General features: G+C 45.2%; 1 protein-coding gene across 7 annotated transcripts in view; it reads left to right on the forward strand.

Annotated features, from left to right (window-relative positions):
• nhsl1b (NHS-like 1b) overlaps positions 1-18,994 on the forward strand; it is a 181,843-nt gene that overhangs the window by 132,297 nt on the left and 30,552 nt on the right. The window contains exon 1 of one of the 7 annotated variants that reach the window (XM_035775114.2): positions 16,552-16,772. The exons of the other annotated variants lie outside the window; for them this stretch is intronic. Coding sequence (XP_035631007.2) covers positions 16,718-16,772 — 55 coding nt within the window. The 5' untranslated portion in view covers positions 16,552-16,717. Of the gene's footprint in view, positions 1-16,551; positions 16,773-18,994 lie in introns of those variants that run through there. 7 annotated transcript variants of the gene reach the window in all.

Below are 18,994 nucleotides of genomic sequence, written 5' to 3' on the forward strand. Positions count from 1 at the left end.
ATCCTTTTGGGACTTTCAACGTTAATGTCTCAAATCTCACTACTCTAGACTAATCACTTATCATTTGATATTAATTTCTTTCAGCATCGTACAGGTTCAATTATTCTGTTCGCCTAGAATTACCCTGCCTTCTCACCAAGCCTAATTTATCCTCACCTGTTTTAACATATCTATCTGCTACTTTCCACAGTCAGACTACTTCCCATATACAGATAGACTATTAGGTAAAAACTTTATTTAGGTATGTTTATTGAATTATTGGCCATCCTATTTGTACGGAACAAGCGTCCTAATTCTCCAATGCGTACTATATCACTCCTTAATAATCCTTCTGGCTTGCAAGACCAGGCTTTATTAAGCTCTAGTTTATTTGATGGTAGCGCACCTTACCTCAGGTCAATTTCGGACCTGCTTCCTTTTTATCGATATCCTGGTTAATACCCCCGGTAGAAACCCATTTCTATTTGTTCGGAATATTCAAGCACCTATTATTGATCAAATTCAACTCCTTCATAACATTTTAATCAATAAATATCCTAAATAATCCCTCCCAAATTCGAGAATAAAGGCTGCCGACTGGGATAAGCATTGTTCGTTTGAATCTAGTCACTCTCTCTGTCCTCTGTGATAATACGCAGACCTGTTTCAATTTTAACCTCAATTCAGATGTCAGGTCTTTAGTAAAACGAGTCAAAAACTCGTCCGTGCACGATTTTCCAGCGTACTACCTCCAGGCACAGGGAGAGATATTTAGATCCGGCACTCGAAGGACCAAATTGATAGAGGAATTTCTAAATTCCTTATTGTTTTACAGCCAAAACCAAATTCACACTCGTTTCTAATTCATTAATGAGGTGTAAGTTCATTAATTATGTATGAAGTAGATCGAGACCAGTCTTAAAAGTCAGGTAAGAGCGTTTAATTCCAGAGAGTACTAAATGCATACACACATTTCCACAGGTTATAAACTGAAAATGACGTCAGCGTTTTCCAAACGTTCTATTCCACAAGCAGAGGGGCCCCCTAGCTTTTGAGCCTTCGCGTTATCAGCACGAAGTCAAGGCCAGTCAGTATAAATCAACATTCTCGACAATCTGGAGATGGCCCGTTCCCACCACCTGGAGATTTGTACAACTGAATGAACTAAGGAACAGACCTTCATTGTTACTAAACTCCTGACTACATTATATACAATTGGGAAAGGGAGCAAGAGAGAAAATTCACATGTACAGTACATTATAGCATTTGGACTAGTCAGTTCTGATTGGAATGTATACATAATTAGTCATTTCAACCATAATTTCCTCTATCAGGTCCTCAGTCATAGAGCCCTAGTCCTCAGTCATAGAGCCCAAGTCCTATGTCCTCAGTCATAGAGCCCTAGTCCTATGTCCTCAGTCATAGAGTCCTAGCCCCATCCCAAGCCTTAGAACCTGGATCCCCTGTACCCTTGTTTCAAACCCCAGCCATCGACCCTGGACCCTAGGGCTGGGAGTTGCCAGGGACCTCACGATACAATATTATCACAACACTTAGGTGTCGATAAGAAATGTATTGCGATTCTTGCGGGTCGATACTGCGATTTGATGTTCCAAACATATTTCTCACCATATATCTGCTGCAAAGAGACAAGAGAGCATGAGAAAACAAGTTTTGATCAGTCAGAGAAATAAATGTGCAGAAACGTCTTGGCTGGAGAACACACTATAGAAGATGGACAACGAGCTATAGAGTTTTGGCTTAGGTACAGCAGACTAGTGCCAGCTACCTCTACTTACAGTAGCAAAAACAATACAAAATAGACACTTGGAGTCAAATATCAATATAATATTGTCCCAAAATAATATAGTGATATGTAACTATCGATTCCCCCCCACCCATCAATACTGGACCCCCCTACCCTTGTTTCAAACCCCAGCCCTAGGCCACAAACATGCCCCCAGTCTTATCCTCAGCCCCACGCCCTTTATGAGTGAATCCGCTGGAGGCTCCATTAAGCCAAGCATCCTGAATATGCTGCAGCTCCCCTTTATGCTGTAGAGACTCATTAGAACAGAGGAGAGTGGGGAAGGAGGAGAGTAAAGAGGGGATGCTGCTGTGTTTTTAAGAGGCTCTTTTAATTCCACCGTGCTAATGAGCCATCCTCACCATGGCAACCCTCTTTTGAGAGCTTCCACGCCTCATGTGTAAATTGATTATGGTGAAAATCGTTGGGGTAAGAAGGAATAGCACATTTGGTTGTCAGTGCAGAGGTATAGGCGCACGTATTATGGCCATGAAACTACAGGGGACTCAGTTTACATGACTGAAGTTGGTGAAATGGCTGTAGTTTAATTAAACTACTTTTAAATGTTTTTAGGTAACTTTAAACTTTCCAATTTTTTCCCACTTGATTATAAACAATGGAATTGCGTTCCATTGGGTCTGCAGTTGCATGTTTCTACCACATGGTGGCACTACATAACCAACCAGCAGCATCACTGTAGACTGCTCTTGTGTAGGGATAGTAGACCACTGTTGTCCCATGATTATAGGGCTGATGGGCAAACCATGTGTAGCAATAAAGCATTTGGAAAGTCCCTGTAATTCACAGAAATGATTAATATAATTGAATGAACATATTCATAGCATTATGTTAACTACCTTAGGTAATTAATCCAATGCTAATTTTCTATCAAATAGAACTACAGGTTTTTATCATTGAACCCCACACAGAAGTTTGGTGTCAAATTTTATTTCCAAACAACAAGGTCTTTAATTTGGGATGTTTGATCAGTGAATTACCCTTGTTTTCCTGTGGGACCATTATGGGGGCACACTCATTGTATTTGAATGGAGCCTTTCTCTATTAATCCTTCCATCCATAATGGCTTAGATGTGACAGTGGGGTGTGAGGGAGGGAGCAAAGGGTGAGAGGTTTTTTATTAAGCAATTTGGGGGTTGAATATGGAGAGCGAAAGGGAGGGAGGGGTTAAGTGGATTTTAGGGGCTGCCTGTTTCTCAGACAAGGTCTAAGGATCCCCTCCCCCGCATCACACACACACACACACACACACACACACACACACACACACACACACACACACACACACACACACACACACACACACACACACACACACACACAGAGCACCCAGACATAGATCCCCCTGTCACTTTGGACAGATGACACCAGCGATCCCAGAATGCTTTTAGTGTGCATGTTCAGTGATTCGGATTCCAAGTCGATGTGGTCCCAGGAGCTCTAATCTGTCTCTGGCCAGAAACACTCACTGACCTCACTATGTTACAGCCTGCTGGTACTAAACCTGTGGTACAGTATGTTACTATACAGGTAATGAGCCCTATAGTCTTATCTGGGCTGTTACTGTGACTATTACACATAATCTCAACCCCTATGGTCCTAACATCAGGCTGACCTGGTTAGGTTCTGGTCAGATTCACACACACAGAGCTGGGTATAGAGACAGAGTCAATACAATACTGTATTTACAGTGTGGGCTGGGTTTGGCTAGACGGCTACTGCTGTTGTGTCCTATAATGTTACCTAATAAAGTAAGTGGCGTCAGAGACAGTGTAATCTGTTCCTATTTGCTATGTATGGGGACTGTATATGATGGGGTTGCTCTGCTTGGGGACTGGGACACTGGGTTGTTGTGTAGGAAGTAGAGGTCGACCGATTATGATTTTTCAACGCCGATACCGATAATTGGAGGACCAAAAAAGCCGATACCGATTAATCGGCCGATTTTTATGACAATTACAACAACACTGAATGAACACTTATTTTAGCTTAATATAATACATCAATAAAATCAATTTAGCCTCAAATAAATAATGAAACATGTTCTATTTGGTTTAAATAATGCAAAAACAAAGTGTTGGAGAAGAAAGTAAAATATTCCCAGGTAAGAAGTTTTAGGTTGTAGTTATTATAGGAATTATAGGACTATTTCCTTCTATACCATTTGTATTTCATTAACCTTTGACTATTGGATGTTCTTATAGGCACTTTAGTATTGCCAGTGTAACAGTATAGCTTCTGTCCCTCTCCTCGCTCCTCCCTGGGCTCGAACCAGGAACACATCGACAACAGCCACCCCCGAAGCAGGGTTACCCATGCAGAGCAAGGGGAACAACCACTCAAGTCTCAGAGTGAGTGATGTTTGAAACGCTATTACCTGCTAACTAGCTAGCCATTTCACTTTGGTTATGTATGGGGACTGTAATGGGGACAATTAATCCACAAATAAAACGGCCAACAGAATCGTTTCTAGTCATCTCTCCTCCTTCCATGCTTTTTCATTTTTGAACTTATATGGTGATCGCATCTAAACTTTAATTGTATTACCACGACAACCGGCAACAAAGTTCGTCTTTCAATCACCCACGTGGGTATAACCAATGAGGAGATGGCACGTGGGTACCTGCTTCTATAAACCAATGAGATGACTTTCAGCGCGATCTGCGTCAGAAATAGGAACGACTTCTATTTTAGGCCTTGGCGCGCGCGAGCAGTGTGGGTGCAAAAATTGAATAACATGGATTTCTAAATGTATTTTGCGACGCTCGCGCACGCGATGTGTCCGGTCTGGTCAGCATGTAACAGGCAGGCTCCTCGTGGAGTGCAATGAAATCAGGTGGTTAGAGCTTTGGACAAGTTAACTGTACGGTTGCAACTTGTCCAAAGAAAATCTGTCGTTCTGCCCCTGAACGAGGCAGTTAACCCACCGTTCCTAGGCAGTCATTGAAAGTAAAAATGTGTTCTTAACTGACTTGCCTAGTTAAATAAAGATGAAATAAAGGTGTAAAAATAAACCCCCCAAAATCGGTGTCCAAAAATACCATTAATCGGCCATTCCATTTAATCGGACGACCTCTAGTAGGAAGTGATCATTATTGGTTGGTTTTGGGTCATATCCTGTTGGCTGTATAGGCCACACACACACACACACACACACACACACACACACACACACACACACACACACACACACACACACACACACACACACACACTCACTCAGCAGGGGGGGTGTCAATGTGATAGGTTGGATAAATCCAAGGTCACACACAGGATGACTGTCACAGACAGATCCAGCAGGGAGGGGTTCAATGTGATTGGCAAGACAAATCCAAAGTCAATCAAGCACATGGAGAATTATGGGAAATCAACACTTTTCACTGCCGGGCCACCAGACCCAACATCCATCACCCCTGATTGGTTGAATCACACAAGTAGGAAATTATCTGAATGACAAGCTCTCTTCCTGGTCGTGCGTGGATTGGTCCTCGTGTGGTAAAGGGGATTGTTGGTTGGTTGTTAGTCCCGGTCCCCCATGACCGCCTGTTGTGGCTGATGAGAGGTGAGATGTTAAACTGGGCCAAATGAAAGTGCCTGCTCTCCCCTAACGTAGACACACCCACAGGATCTCCCTTCCTCTCTCTTCCTCCTACGTTGAAATGCCGTGCAGCCCCAAGTGGCTTGCCGCTCTGTGCCCGTGAGCTAGTGGAGGCACTTACCCTAAAGTAACCCAGTCTGTATGGCTCAATGTATGAATGAGACAAACGCCTCACTGTTAACCATGAAAGCTAACAGGCTACCTTGCTGTGTCCTGCGTGGATACAGTAGTCTAAGCAAGGTCATCTATAGCTAGCTTGTTGACCACACTAATGATAGCTATGATAATCACACTAATGCAATGATAATCACCTATGGGGCACTGGACAGTGTCAACTCTTACGCATGCAGTATAATGCTCTGTCTATACATTTTAATCATTTAGCAGACACTCTTATCCAGAGCGACATACAAGAGCAGTTAAGTGCCTTGCTCAAGGGCACATTGACAGATTTTTCACCAAGTCGGCCTGAGGATTCGATCCAGCAACCTTTCGGTTACTGGCCCAACGCTCTTAAACGCTAGGCTACCTGCCACCCTTAGTGATGTTCTAGACCCTGTTGACCCATACTAACATCTGTTTGTTTGTATCAGATCAAATGTATTGTGGTGTGTGTGAAATTAAATTCATCTTGTTATGAGGCCCACCTCCCCTGTGGAGAGTTGAGTTGACAGCAGTCGACTACATATAGACAGACAGAACTGGTGTGAGATGTAGGTCAGCAGCACTTCAGCCAGCATACGCCCCAATAGGGAGAGGATGGTGTGTGTGTGTGTGTGTGTTATGACAAAAGGGAGCCAAAAGAGCGATGAATCTGGTATAATTCTGCATAGTGACAAGGACGTGTTAAGACTGGGTTGCCGGTGGAAACGGAAAATGAAGGAGATTACAGAACTTGCCACAGACAAACACACACACACACACACACACCTTGTCTTGTCATGATGTGATCAGTCCTAAGAGGATAGTGTCGTCATATTGAGGGTTCTCAGATCAATATCTATGGAGCCAGACTGGCTGGCCAGTAATGTAGACTGGGCCTCTTTATGGGGTTTCTATATCTTTATTGGACTAGATGATGCTCTAATGTAATAAACCAGTGTTAGCCAACATTACACGGCCATTGGACTATGATAATGGTCATTACGGAATAATAACAGTGATGCATTTTGGTTTAAGACACACTTCAAGACATCCAAGGACACTGCTTTGTAAAATCCAGCTCTAAACCACTGCAGAGGCTATGGACCACTCTGCATTGGAGCAGGACTATTAGGCTACGTTTACACAGGCAGCTCAATTACGATATTTTCTTTCACTAATTGTTATTTTGACCAATCAGATCAGCGCTGAAGTTAAAGAATCTGATATGATTGGTCAAATGACCAATTAGTGGGAAAAATGTCTGAATTGTGCTGCTTATGTAAACACAGCCTTAGAGCCTCCTTATTTGACTAGGCTACTTGCACGTGTGATAGTAATTGGCCTGGAAAGGAGCGCTAAATGACTGAAATACAAATGGTGGAAGAAGGACTCGTAGGATTAGGAGTTTCCCACCAATCCATTTTGGGGTCAAGAGGCGAATAGGCAAATGGGGTTAGATTTACATTCTCTAAAAGAGAGGGGGAGAGGTATGCACAAATACCAGGTGACAGGGGGGCCGGGAGCTACCAGCCTCTCCACTGGGACCATTACTACAGATGGACAAAGCAGCCGACTCATAAAATAACATTATGAGAGGCTGCTTTACACAGGGACACATTTTAAGTGCAACACATGTTTTATTTTACTCTATGCTAACATTTAAAGGTCCCCAGGTTTGAATGTGTGTGGGGACCCATGTAGGCGTTGTCCACCTCCCTGTTCCTCTTGGTTGAGAGTCAACATTGTTTGTGCTTTTCTTTTCCAGACTCAGGGCCTTGGAGCCTTGAGGGTTAATGTGATTCAGCTCATTGCTTGATTACACTAACGAGACCGCGTCACGGTCTCTCCCTCAGGTATAGTGGAGTGGTACAACCTAGGTTTTAAAAAATCCTCAAATCAAATGTTATTGGTCACGTAAACATATTTAGCAGATGTTATTGTGGGTGTAGCGAAATGCTTGTGTTCCTTGCTCCATAATGGAGACTGTTGTCCAGGAGAAGTAGAGGAGTTACAGTAGCCATTCTCTGAATGTCTAGCTAGTGATTGTAGGTACAGAAGTCATTCCATTGGGAGGAAGCGGGAGAGTGTAAAGAAGGTCCGTTGTTAGATAAAGCCCCTTTTTTGGGAATGAGGGGATCTGATGACGATCCTTTGTTCAGGGCCTCCCCAGAGAGAGATGGAGGTTGATGAGGAGGGGGAAGGAAGCTTGTTGGAGAGACAAACCGCTTTGGACTGGATGGATGACCATCCACCAAGTGTACTAAATACCCAGGTGACTTTTAAATACCCTGCAGTCACCCATTGCAGCAACGAGTCATGAGCACTGACCCTGCTGTGTGTGTAACCCAGTTCTCACCATTTAGGCTACAGGTGAGCGAACCCAACTCTATTTAACTAAGGTGGGGACTTTTTCACACTCATTCATGCAGACAAGCTTTGACCAAGTTTATCTGTCTGTCTTCCTTCCAGTCCTTCTCTGTACAGGCCTTACCTCTCCTCTGACCTCTGACCTCTTTCTCTCAGTACACATGGCTCCTTTGTTCTTTTAGCACGAGTGCTTTTCTGCCACATCAAGAGAACTTTGGCTTTGAAGTTTGAACAATTTTGCACAGCTTTCCTCTGGTCTCTTCCTCACTCTTTTTTTCCTTTTGATTCCTCTTTACGTCTTTACAGTTGATGTTATGTTTCATGTTGTTCTTTTACCCTTCAAAGGAGCATTTCATCTGTTCATGCTCACCTATATGTGAATAGTTTTGTGTTTGAACAGACACAAAACATGCATCTCATTTATCTCCACTGCACCAATGGCTTTCTCTGTAGGCTAGATGAAATCCCCTCACATGCAGACGCACATATGGAGGGACTGAATATGTTAGTGATGGTGTCTTTGGTCTCACGCTGCACTCAAAGCAGGGTGTCCTTGTCTGGAAGGTTTTCTCATGGAGTACAATAGAGGGGAGGCCTATAGAGGGAGGCCCTTCTCCCTTTCATAGAGAATAATACACACAATGCAGCCTCCACTATTGACTTGAATGCACATAAAACTCTTTAATTTGTACCAACTCAAGTAGCAGATAATATGTTCAATTTCTTCTAGCGTTGCAACACACACACACACACACACAATGCGGCCTACTTAATCAACCTAAGCGCACAAAACAACTCCTCCACTGGAATGAAATGTTAACAACTCAAGTGGTCTGAAGTAGACTTTTGCTGACAGTACACACACACACACACACACACACACACACACACACACACACTCCCATCATCCATCCTCTTCAAATGCCTGCTATTTCCGGCATCTAGTACCTCCCTCTCTATAGTTGTTCAATAGGTGGTGACTACAGATGGGTGTGTTCAATAGGTGGTGACTACAGATGGGTGTGTTCAGCAGGTGGTGATAACAGATGGGTGTGTTCAATAGGTGGTGATAACAGGTGGGTGTGTTCAATAGGTGGGTGTGTTCAATAGGTGGTGATAACAGATCGGTGTGTTCAGTAGGTGGTGATAACAGGTGGGTGTGTTCAATAGGTGGTGATAACAGGTGGGTGTGTTCAATAGGTGGTGATAACAGGTGGGTGTGTTCAATAGGTGGGTGTGTTCAATAGGTGGTGATAACAGGTGGGTGTGTTCAATAGGTGGGTGTGTTCAATAGGTGGTGATAACAGGGGGGTGTTCAATAGGTGGTGATAACAGGTGGGTGTGTTCAATAGGTGGGTGTGTTCAATAGGTGGTGATAACAGGGGGTGTTCAATAGGTGGTGATAACAGGTGGGTGTGTTCAATAGGTGGGTGTGTTCAGTAGGTGGTGATAACAGATGGGTGTGTTCAATAGGTGGTGATAACAGATGGGTGGTGATAACAGATGGGTGTGTTCAATAGGTGGTGATAACAGGTGGGTGTGTTCAATAGGTGATGATAACAGGTGGGTGTGTTCAATAGGTGATGATAACAGATGGGTGTGTTCAATAGGTGGTGATAACAGATGGGTGTGTTCAATAGGTGGTGATAACAGATGGGTGTGTTCAGTAGGTGGTGATAACAGATGGGTGTGTTCAATAGGTGGTGATAACAGGTGGGTGTGTTCAATAGGTGGTGATAACAGATGGGTGTGTTCAATAGGTGGTGATAACAGATTGGTGTGTTCAGTAGGTGGTGATAACAGGTGGGTGTGTTCAATAGGTGATGATAACAGGTGGGTGTGTTCAATAGGTGATGATAACAGATGGGTGTGTTCAATAGGTGGTGATAACAGATTGGTGTGTTCAGTAGGTGGTGATAACAGATTGGTGTGTTCAGTAGGTGGTGATAACAGATGGGTGTGTTCAATAGGTGGTGATAACAGATGGGTGTGTTCAATAGGTGGTGATAACAGATGGGTGTGTTCAATAGGTGGTGATAACAGATGGGTGTGTTCAGCAGGTGGTGATAACAGATGGGTGTGTTCAGTAGGTGGTGATTACAGATGGGTGTGTTCAGCAGGTGGTGATAACAGATGGGTGTGTTCAGCAGGTGGTGATAACAGATGGGTGTGTTCAATAGGTGGTGACTACAGATGGGTGTGTTCAATAGGTGGTGACTACAGATGGGTGTGTTCAGCAGGTGGTGATAACAGATGGTTGTGTTCAATAGGTGGTGATAACAGGTGGGTGTGTTCAATAGGTGGGTGTGTTCAATAGGTGGTGATAACAGGGGGGGGTGTTCAATAGGTGGTGATAACAGGTGGGTGTGTTCAATAGGTGGGTGTGTTCAATAGGTGGTGATAACAGGGGGGTGTTCAATAGGTGGGTGTGTTCAATAGGTGGTGATAACAGGGGGGTGTTCAATAGGTGGGTGTGTTCAGTAGGTGGTGATAACAGATGGGTGTGTTCAATAGGTGGTGATAACAGGTGGGTGTGTTCAATAGGTGGTGATAACAGGTGGGTGTGTTCAATAGGTGGTGATAACAGATGGGTGTGTTCAATAGGTGGTGATAACAGATGGGTGTGTTCAATAGGTGGTGATAACAGATGGGTGTGTTCAATAGGTGGTGATAACAGGTGGGTGTGTTCAATAGGTGGTGATAACAGATGGGTGTGTTCAATAGGTGGTGATAACAGGTGGGTGTGTTCAATAGGTGGTGATAACAGGTGGGTGTGTTCAATAGGTGATGATAACAGGTGGGTGTGTTCAATAGGTGATGATAACAGGTGGGTGTGTTCAATAGGTGGTGATAACAGATGGGTGTGTTCAATAGGTGGTGATAACAGATTGGTGTGTTCAGTAGGTGGTGATAACAGATTGGTGTGTTCAATAGGTGGTGATAACAGATGGGTGTAATGCAGTGTAAAGACCTGATCTTTACTATGGTAAACACTGAAGAGTTTGATCTGGGCTATAAAAACACACGATACCACGATACTAACGAATATTGCGATACTGGTATCATCCAGGCACTGCTCACAATATGTCCTCTTCTCCTTATTTCATGTCAGATCCTCCTGGCTCACTTTGATGTCATCATCCTATCCCCAGACACTCATGGATAAGGTCTGTGTCCTCCTGACTCACTCTGTGTCCCAGCCTGGTTTCTCTTTGGTTTCCCCTCTTTTTGTCCAACAACCAGCCTTTGAAGTTTTGTGAGTGTGTCGTGCGTGCAGTGCACACATGTTTGTGTACGTGTGAGTGTGTCGTGCGTGCAGTGCACACATGTTTGTGTACGTGTGAGTGTGTCATGCGTGCAGTGCACACATATTTGTGTACGTGTGAGTGTGTCGTGCGTGCAGTGCACACATATTTGTGTGAGTGTGTCGTGTGTTTGTGTACGTGTGAGTGTGTCGTGCGTGCAGTGCAGTGTGAGTGTGTCGTGCGTGCAGTGCACACATGTTTGTGTACGTGTGAGTTGTCGTGTTCAGTGCACACATGTTTGTGTACGTGTGAGTGTGTCGTGCGTGCAGTGCACACATGTTTGTGTACGTGTGAGTGTGTCATGCGTGCAGTGCACACATATTTGTGTACGTGTGAGTGTGTCGTGCGTGCAGTGCACACATGTTTGTGTACGTGTGAGTGCTGACTGTGATGGAATACCAGTGCTGACCTCAGCCGGCACAAAAGAGCTTGTCAGTTGGAAAGCCCAGAAAAGGGGGAGAAAGGAGTAGAAGGGGTGAAGAAAAGAAGAGTGGTGGGGACGGAGGGGAGAGTATGGACTAGGGGTCGCTTGCTGACCTCTGTCTGAGTGGCCTGCTGAGAACAGAAGGACATGTCACTCAAAATGGACTTTGAGAGAGGTGGTATAGCTTTCTACTCAGCCTCTTTGGTTAGGCCTATTTCTTTCTTGTGAATACCGTCCAAAAATGTTCAATTGTGTGTTTATTATGGTTGAGTGTTTCCAAGAGAGAGTGTGTGGGTGTGTTGGGGATGCATGGGAACCTTGCACCATGCTAAAGTCATTAACAGGGGAACAAGACTCATCAGAGAGCAACAGCATGTTTATTTACCTGGCCTCTGTGTGTGTGTGTGTGTGTGTGTGTGTGTGTGTGTGTGTGTGTGTGTGTGTGTGTGTGTGTGTGTGTGTGTGTGTGTGTGTGTGTGTGTGTGTGTGTGTGTGTGTGTGTGTGTGTGTGTGTGTGTGTGTGTGTCGTCAAAGTGTGTGTACATGTGAAAGAATGTAGCCTAATTGTATTGCAACCTTCTCTCCTCTCTCTTGTTCTTTCTCTCTCCCCCTCTTCTCTTTCTCTCTCTCCCTCTTCTCTTTCTCTCTCTCCCCCTCTTCTCTTTCTCTCTCTCCCCCTCTTCTCTTTCTCTCTCTCCCCCTCTTCTCTTTCTCTCTCTCCCCCTCTTCTCTTTCTCTCTCTCCCCCTCTTCTCTTTCTCTCTCTCCCCCTCTTCTCTTTCTCTCTCTCCCCCTCTTCTCTTTCTCTCTCTCCCCTCTTCTCTTTCTCTCTCTCCCCTCTTCTCTTTCTCTCTCTCCCCCTCTTCTCTTTCTCTCTCCCCCTCTTCTCTTTCTCTCTCTCCCCCTCTTCTCTTTCTCTCTCTCCCCTCTTCTCTTTCTCTCTCTCCCCCTCTTCTCTTTCTCTCTCTCCCCCTCTTCTCTTTCTCTCTCCCCCTCTTCTCTTTCTCTCTCTCCCCCGCTTCTCTTTCTCTCTCTCCCCCGCTTCTCTTTCTCTCTCTCCCCCTCTTCTCTTTCTCTCTCCCCCTCTTTCTCTCTCTCTCCCTCTTTCTCTCTCTCCCTCTTCTCTTTCTCTCTCTCCCTCTTCTCTTTCTCTCTCTCCCTCTTCTCTTTCTCTCTCTCCCCCTCTTCTCTTTCTCTCTCTCCCCCTCTTCTCTTTCTCTCTCTCCCCCTCTTCTCTTTCTCTCTCTCCCTCTTCTCTTTCTCTCTCCCCCTCTTCTCTTTCTCTCTCTCCCCCTCTTCTCTTTCTCTCTCTCCCTCTTCTCTTTCTCTCTCTCCCCCTCTTCTCTTTCTCTCTCCCCCTCTTCTCTTTCTCTCGCCCCCTCTTCTCTTTCTCTCTCTCCCCCTCGATCTGTCTGTCTCTAGCTGATAGATTATAAATGACGTTGTCCATTTCTCTAAGGGCTGGAAGGCACTGCAGGCTAGATCAAGTTCCTGTTTACTAACAGCTACACTTTCATTCACAGACAAAAGGGGGGACGCCCGGCATACTATAAATAATTCACACAGAGAGAGGGAGGAGGGATACTGAGGAGGGAGACTGAGGAGAGTGGTCGTTGGTTTTGTTACTGTTCAGAGATATCAAAGTATGATATTGAATGTAGGCCTATCCCAGAGTTAAACATTCTACCATACGTCATAAAGTTAGTGTCATTTGAGTCATGTGTCTGATACCCGGGATCTACTTTCTATGGTTTATCAAGGTCATGTGGTTTCAGAGAAACGAGATAAGAGCTGTAAAATGAACACAAGTTTCCCCTCACATTTCCTTGCCTGTCTGTTTCTCCCACCATGTTTCATGGAGTTTGTGTTTTGCTGAAGAGGGAATGCAAGGTCACGGTTAGAGCAGGAGAACAGAATAAAGGAGATGAAGAGGGAATGCAAGGTCACGGTTAGAGCAGGAGAACAGAATAAAGGAGATGAAGAGAGGAGAGGAAGGAATCGATGTATAGATGACCTTAGTAGGAGAGAGCGAGAGAGAATGCATGAAGGTGCAGATTGAAAGAAGGAAGGAGAGAAGGTATGGATTGAGATGTGACATTACATGATTGAGGTGGGGGCTCCAGGCTACCTCGTGGTTTTAGGGCTCAGTGGGTCCTCTTCTCTTTTAGTCCAATTACAGAAATAAATCTGCGCTCTGACAGTGGTGTGGGGGCAGGGTGTGTTGAGGGGTGCTTTGGGAATTTTACTGGCGGTTTTATAGTCTGTAATGTTGAATGGGAAGAAGAGGGGGAGTTTGGGGTGAGGGGGGTTGGATTCAGGGGTTGACTGATAGAATTGGGACTGGAGGGGACGGGGATTGAGGTTTGCGAGTTTGTCTGGGTAGCAAGGGGGTGTAGGAAGAGAGAGAGCGAGAGATTGAGTGTGTTGCTGGAGGTTTCATCTCGTTACTTGCTGTGTGTGCGCGCGCGTGCTGGGTAGTTGTGAAGCCAGTGTGTGAAGCCAAATGAGGTCAGAATGAGGGTGAAAATGGGACAGAATGAGATCCAAATGAGGTGTGAAAATGGGACAGAATGAGGTGTGAAAATGGGACAGAATGAGGTGTGAAAATGGGACAGAATGAGGTGTGAAAATGGGACAGAATGAGGTGTGAAAATGGGACAGAATGAGGTGTGAAAATGGGACAGAATGAGGGAGAAATGGGACAGAATGAGGGAAATGGGACAGAATGAGGGAGAAATGGGACAGAATGAGGGAGAAATGGGACAGAATGAGGGAGAAATGGGACAGAATGAGGGAGAAATGGGACAGAATGAGGGAGAAATTGAGCGAGAGAAAGTAGAGCAGAAGACGGTCATTATTCACTTCAGCTGATTATCCATCTGTCAGATCCACATCTTTATTACTGTGGTTCATTCAACAATACCTGTTTATCTCTCGCTCTCTCACTCATTCACATCCTCTATGGTTCCTTATCGTTTGTTTAAGCAAGTCTGTTCTCCCATAGGCCTACTTTCTCAACATCTTGCTGCTGTACGCCAAGTCAGTTAGGAAGTCAACAGAAAACGACAAATTAAATATTGTACAGTCAATGGTTGACATGATGAGCATTTTGGAAGGCGTCTTTCCCGGGTCTGATCACCTCAGTCGGAGGTCCTTACCTGATGCCGTGTGTTTGTCAAGCCGCGTATCAAAAGCAATCTCATTTTATTGGTCGCGTACACATTTAGCTGATATGCGGGCATAGCGAAATGCTTGAAGGATTAATATTAGTGTTGTTTTGGGGCGTCTCCTCTCCTCAAAGCATGTCTGTGGTAGAGGGATGAAGCCAGGGATGAAGGGTGGATAGATGGGGGGGATAAGCCTAATCCAGGAGATGTCTACTTTTCTTCTCCATATGGCAGATCTATTGGCCGTGTCTACTGGTCCCTCTGTGTTCAGAACAATAGCTCCTGTAATCACTGCAGCCATGGCCGGCTTGTGTTTGCATGTTATCTTAATACTGTACGCGTGTCAGATGGTGTGATGCTCACCCCAATCACAGAACAGGCCAGGAGCCCCACACCAAGCGTGGGGAGTCCGAGAGAGGGGGGGGGTGGGGGGAGAGAGAAAGGGGGAAAGGTTTTACTGAGGAGAGAGATAGGAGAAACTTGCAGAATGCTTCTCTGTGTGAATCTGGCACAGCCATTGCAGAACACTAGAGCGTGGCAGTGAACCTGTCAAACACACATACTGTACACACACACACACACACACACACACACACACACACACACACACACACACACACACACACACACACACACACACACACACACACACACACACACACACACACACACACACACACACACACACACAGAGCATTGTAAATGTACACTGCAAAGAGGTTCAGGAGAGGAGGAGACCAGGTTGGAAGGGGGGGACCTTTTACCCACAAATTCAACAATCATTTGCAATCCCATTCAAGCTCCAGTTTCAGCCCCCTCCCATCTCCACCCCCCATCCATTTGGGAACACATAAAGGAATACAGGGCAGTAGTAGGGGCAGGCAGAGAATTGAGTTTCTGTGTATACTTGTGTGTGTATCTCCGTAGTGCTTTGTATGTATGTGTGTGTTTGTGTGTGTCTGATAGAAGCTGCACAGAATGGACAATAGGCGGATTGTATGTAATCTATATTCATGTGGCCCAGATTTAGAGGCCGTGTGTTAACAGCAGGCTGGCTGATCAGAGAGAGGGAGGGAGGGAATGACGGAGAAAATGATCAGAGTTGTGGTGAGATGAAAAGGGACATACACACAGACATTCAGTCAGGAACCTTTGTTGGTTTCTAAGAAAAGTCAACAGTCCTTTCTTTGTGCATCAGAGTACAAAGCAGGTGGTGTCCCTAACTACTAAAGTCTACTGCAGGAGAGGGAATATCAGACCAGCATAGCCCTCCTGGGGAAGTGAAGAGAAACTCACAGCAGAGATGAGATGTGAGATTCAGACATGAGAGAGAGAGCGTGCTTTGGCAGGTCCCAGAGTGGGAGTGAGGGAGCGAAAGAGAGTAGGCTAGCCTATTTATTCTGTATTTATGAAATCCATATACCTTACAGTTAAGTATAATACTCCTGGTCATACTGTTACATCGTGTTTGAATCTTTAATCTTTAGAGTCCTGTAGAGGGAGAGAGAAAGAAAAAGAGGGAAGAAGAGATAGCGAGAAAGGGATAGGGAGAAATGAAGAGAAAGGGTGAGAGAACTCCATGGTAACCAAAGCACAAGGGAACAGATTCTACACCCCTCCCGCTGTGTGTGTGTGCGTGCGTGTGTGTGCGTGTATTCCTCAAAGGTCTGGGCAGTGCCTGAGATAGGAAGGGGTGGGCAGTGTGTGTGAGGGGGAGAGGCTCATTGTGAACACAGCAGACACACACACACACAGAGCTGAGCCACCATATAGAGTGAGTGGAGAAGAGCGGCGGAAGCACTCGTTTGTCCTGTCCTCCTCCTCGTTCCCTCGCTCATCTGCGTGACTTGTTCCTTTACAAGGCTGTTCTATTGATATTATTATAGGAAAATAAAGACCGACTGGAATAATGGTGTTTATCGGGACCTCGTTAAAATCTGTCATTAAATACTTCAAGAGGAAGGGTAAGAGAGACACTTTGGTTTCATTTGCTCTGCCTTTCCTTCCCTTTTATTAAATATATCATTCATTTTCCAGTAATGACAGATCAGGTGTCACTTTGAGAGGACTTTTCATAAAAGAGTGAGTTTTAGTTGTGGATAATGTTACACAGTACATTGGCATGGGGGGGTTCTGTGATCTGACGGAGTACGTACTGTTGTTCTCTGTTACCTAGTAACCAGTAGGAGAGGCGTTTATAGGGTTAACGTCTCGGCTGGAATTAAAGTGCCCTCTCTTTCATTTGAAGCGCTCTCTTGGATTTCGTAGAAATTGGGGCAATTATGAATGAATTTAGGATAGTAGGGTCTGTGTGTAAGGGGATTGGGGACGTGCGTGTGAGAGTGTGCGAGAGGTGACATGCTCTCACTGAAAGCCGTTTGTGCTCATCCTAATCTCAGGTGTATCCTCTATTAGCACTGTGTGTACTGTAATTCTCAGATCAACTTTGTTAATCATTACCTCAGCGTTTTCAGACTCCTTCCACACACCTGTGTAGGTAGAAAAGAGGAGGCGTTAACACTCTGATACAGTAGGTAACCTAAACTACAGTGGGATGTTTTATGGAGTGATCCTTTGCATGGACAGAGCCACCTTGTCACTGTGATGATGCAGAGTCATCAGGAGTAGATGATATCAGCCTCTGGCCCTGCTGCATACCTCCTCTCATACCTCCTCTCATACCTCCTCTCATACCTCCTCTCTATTTCACCTGTGATTGTTTCTCTGTTTGTATTGATAGGTTATAGTGCTATATACAGGATTATAAACTGGGTGGTTTGAGCCCTGAATGCTGATTGGCTGACTGCTGTATACCACAAAACATTTATTTTTAATGCACTAATTACGTTGGTAACCAGTTTATAATAGCAATAAGGCACCTCTGAGGTTTGTGGTATATGACCAATATACCACGGCTAAGGGCTGTGTCCAGGCACTCCGCGACGCGTTGTGCCCAAGAACAGTCCATAGCCGTGGTAAATTGGCCATATACCACACCCCCACGTGCCTTATTGCTTAATTAGAAGTTGTCAATATGCACGGATTCTTTTCAAAGATAGATTCTAAGAGGACCGTGTTTCTGAGTGTGTTTCTGCAACTTTTGTCTTTCTTTCCTCTCTGAGATAATTGTGTGCTGGTAATAAGGGAGGTGTGCTTGGGGGGGTTAGGTGACAAGTGAAAAGATGTGGACATTGTGGTAGCATGCGTGTTTCTGGGCGAGTGTGATGGGTTTGGGGGGTTGTCTGGGGGTATTGTACTAGTGAAAGGCCTGATGTGGAGGCTGATTCTGTGGGACAATACTGGCTTTATGTCCATAGTCCCAGTGGCCTTGGTCTGGCTCTGTGGCTTTGACTGGCTCTATTCACCACATCAGGCCCCAGGGTGGGGAGAGAGCGAGCTACCTGCATGGACTGGGCTGGAGGATACTCCGAGCTGTGTTTGTGTATGAGACAAGTATTAGGCTAGACAATCACATGTTTTGACGAGGTTGTTTGGGACTAGTGGATACAAGTGTGTAACTTCATTTGTGTGTAACTTCATTTGTTTTGTGTAGGCCTATCTATGCACTGTTAGTCTGGTGCAACAGTAGCCCTTATGTGAGTGGTTAGGCATGTTTGGGTCTCCGTTGTCAACTCCTTCACTTTATGTGAGTGTATATTTGGAGTGTGTGAGTGTGCATGTGCACGTTTGCGTGTCCCGTTCCCTCCCTCTAGCTCTGTCCTCCTGTCCAGCGTTGTCCTCCTGTCCTCCTGTCCAGCGGCCAGATTGACCCTTTTTACGAAGGTCTTACACACTGGCACAACTGTGTGATGGTGATATGCAAGGATACTTATACACACTTGGTTCGTCACACACTGAGAGCTCACACACACACTGAGAGCTCACACACACACTGAGAGCTCACACACACACTGAGAGCTCACACACACTGAGAGCTCACACACACACTGAGAGCTCACACACACACTGAGAGCTCACACACACACTGAGAGCTCACACACACACTGAGAGCTCACACACACACTGAGAGCTCACACACACACTGAGAGCTCACACACACTGAGAGCTCACGCACACACTGAGAGCTCACACACACTGAGAGCACACACTGAGAGCTCACGCACACACTGAGAGCTCACACACACACTGAGAGCTCACACACACTGAGAGCTCACACACACACTCA

This window comes from Oncorhynchus keta, chromosome 8, assembly GCF_023373465.1.
Source record: "Oncorhynchus keta strain PuntledgeMale-10-30-2019 chromosome 8, Oket_V2, whole genome shotgun sequence".
NCBI classification, from domain to species: Eukaryota; Metazoa; Chordata; class Actinopteri; order Salmoniformes; family Salmonidae; genus Oncorhynchus; species Oncorhynchus keta.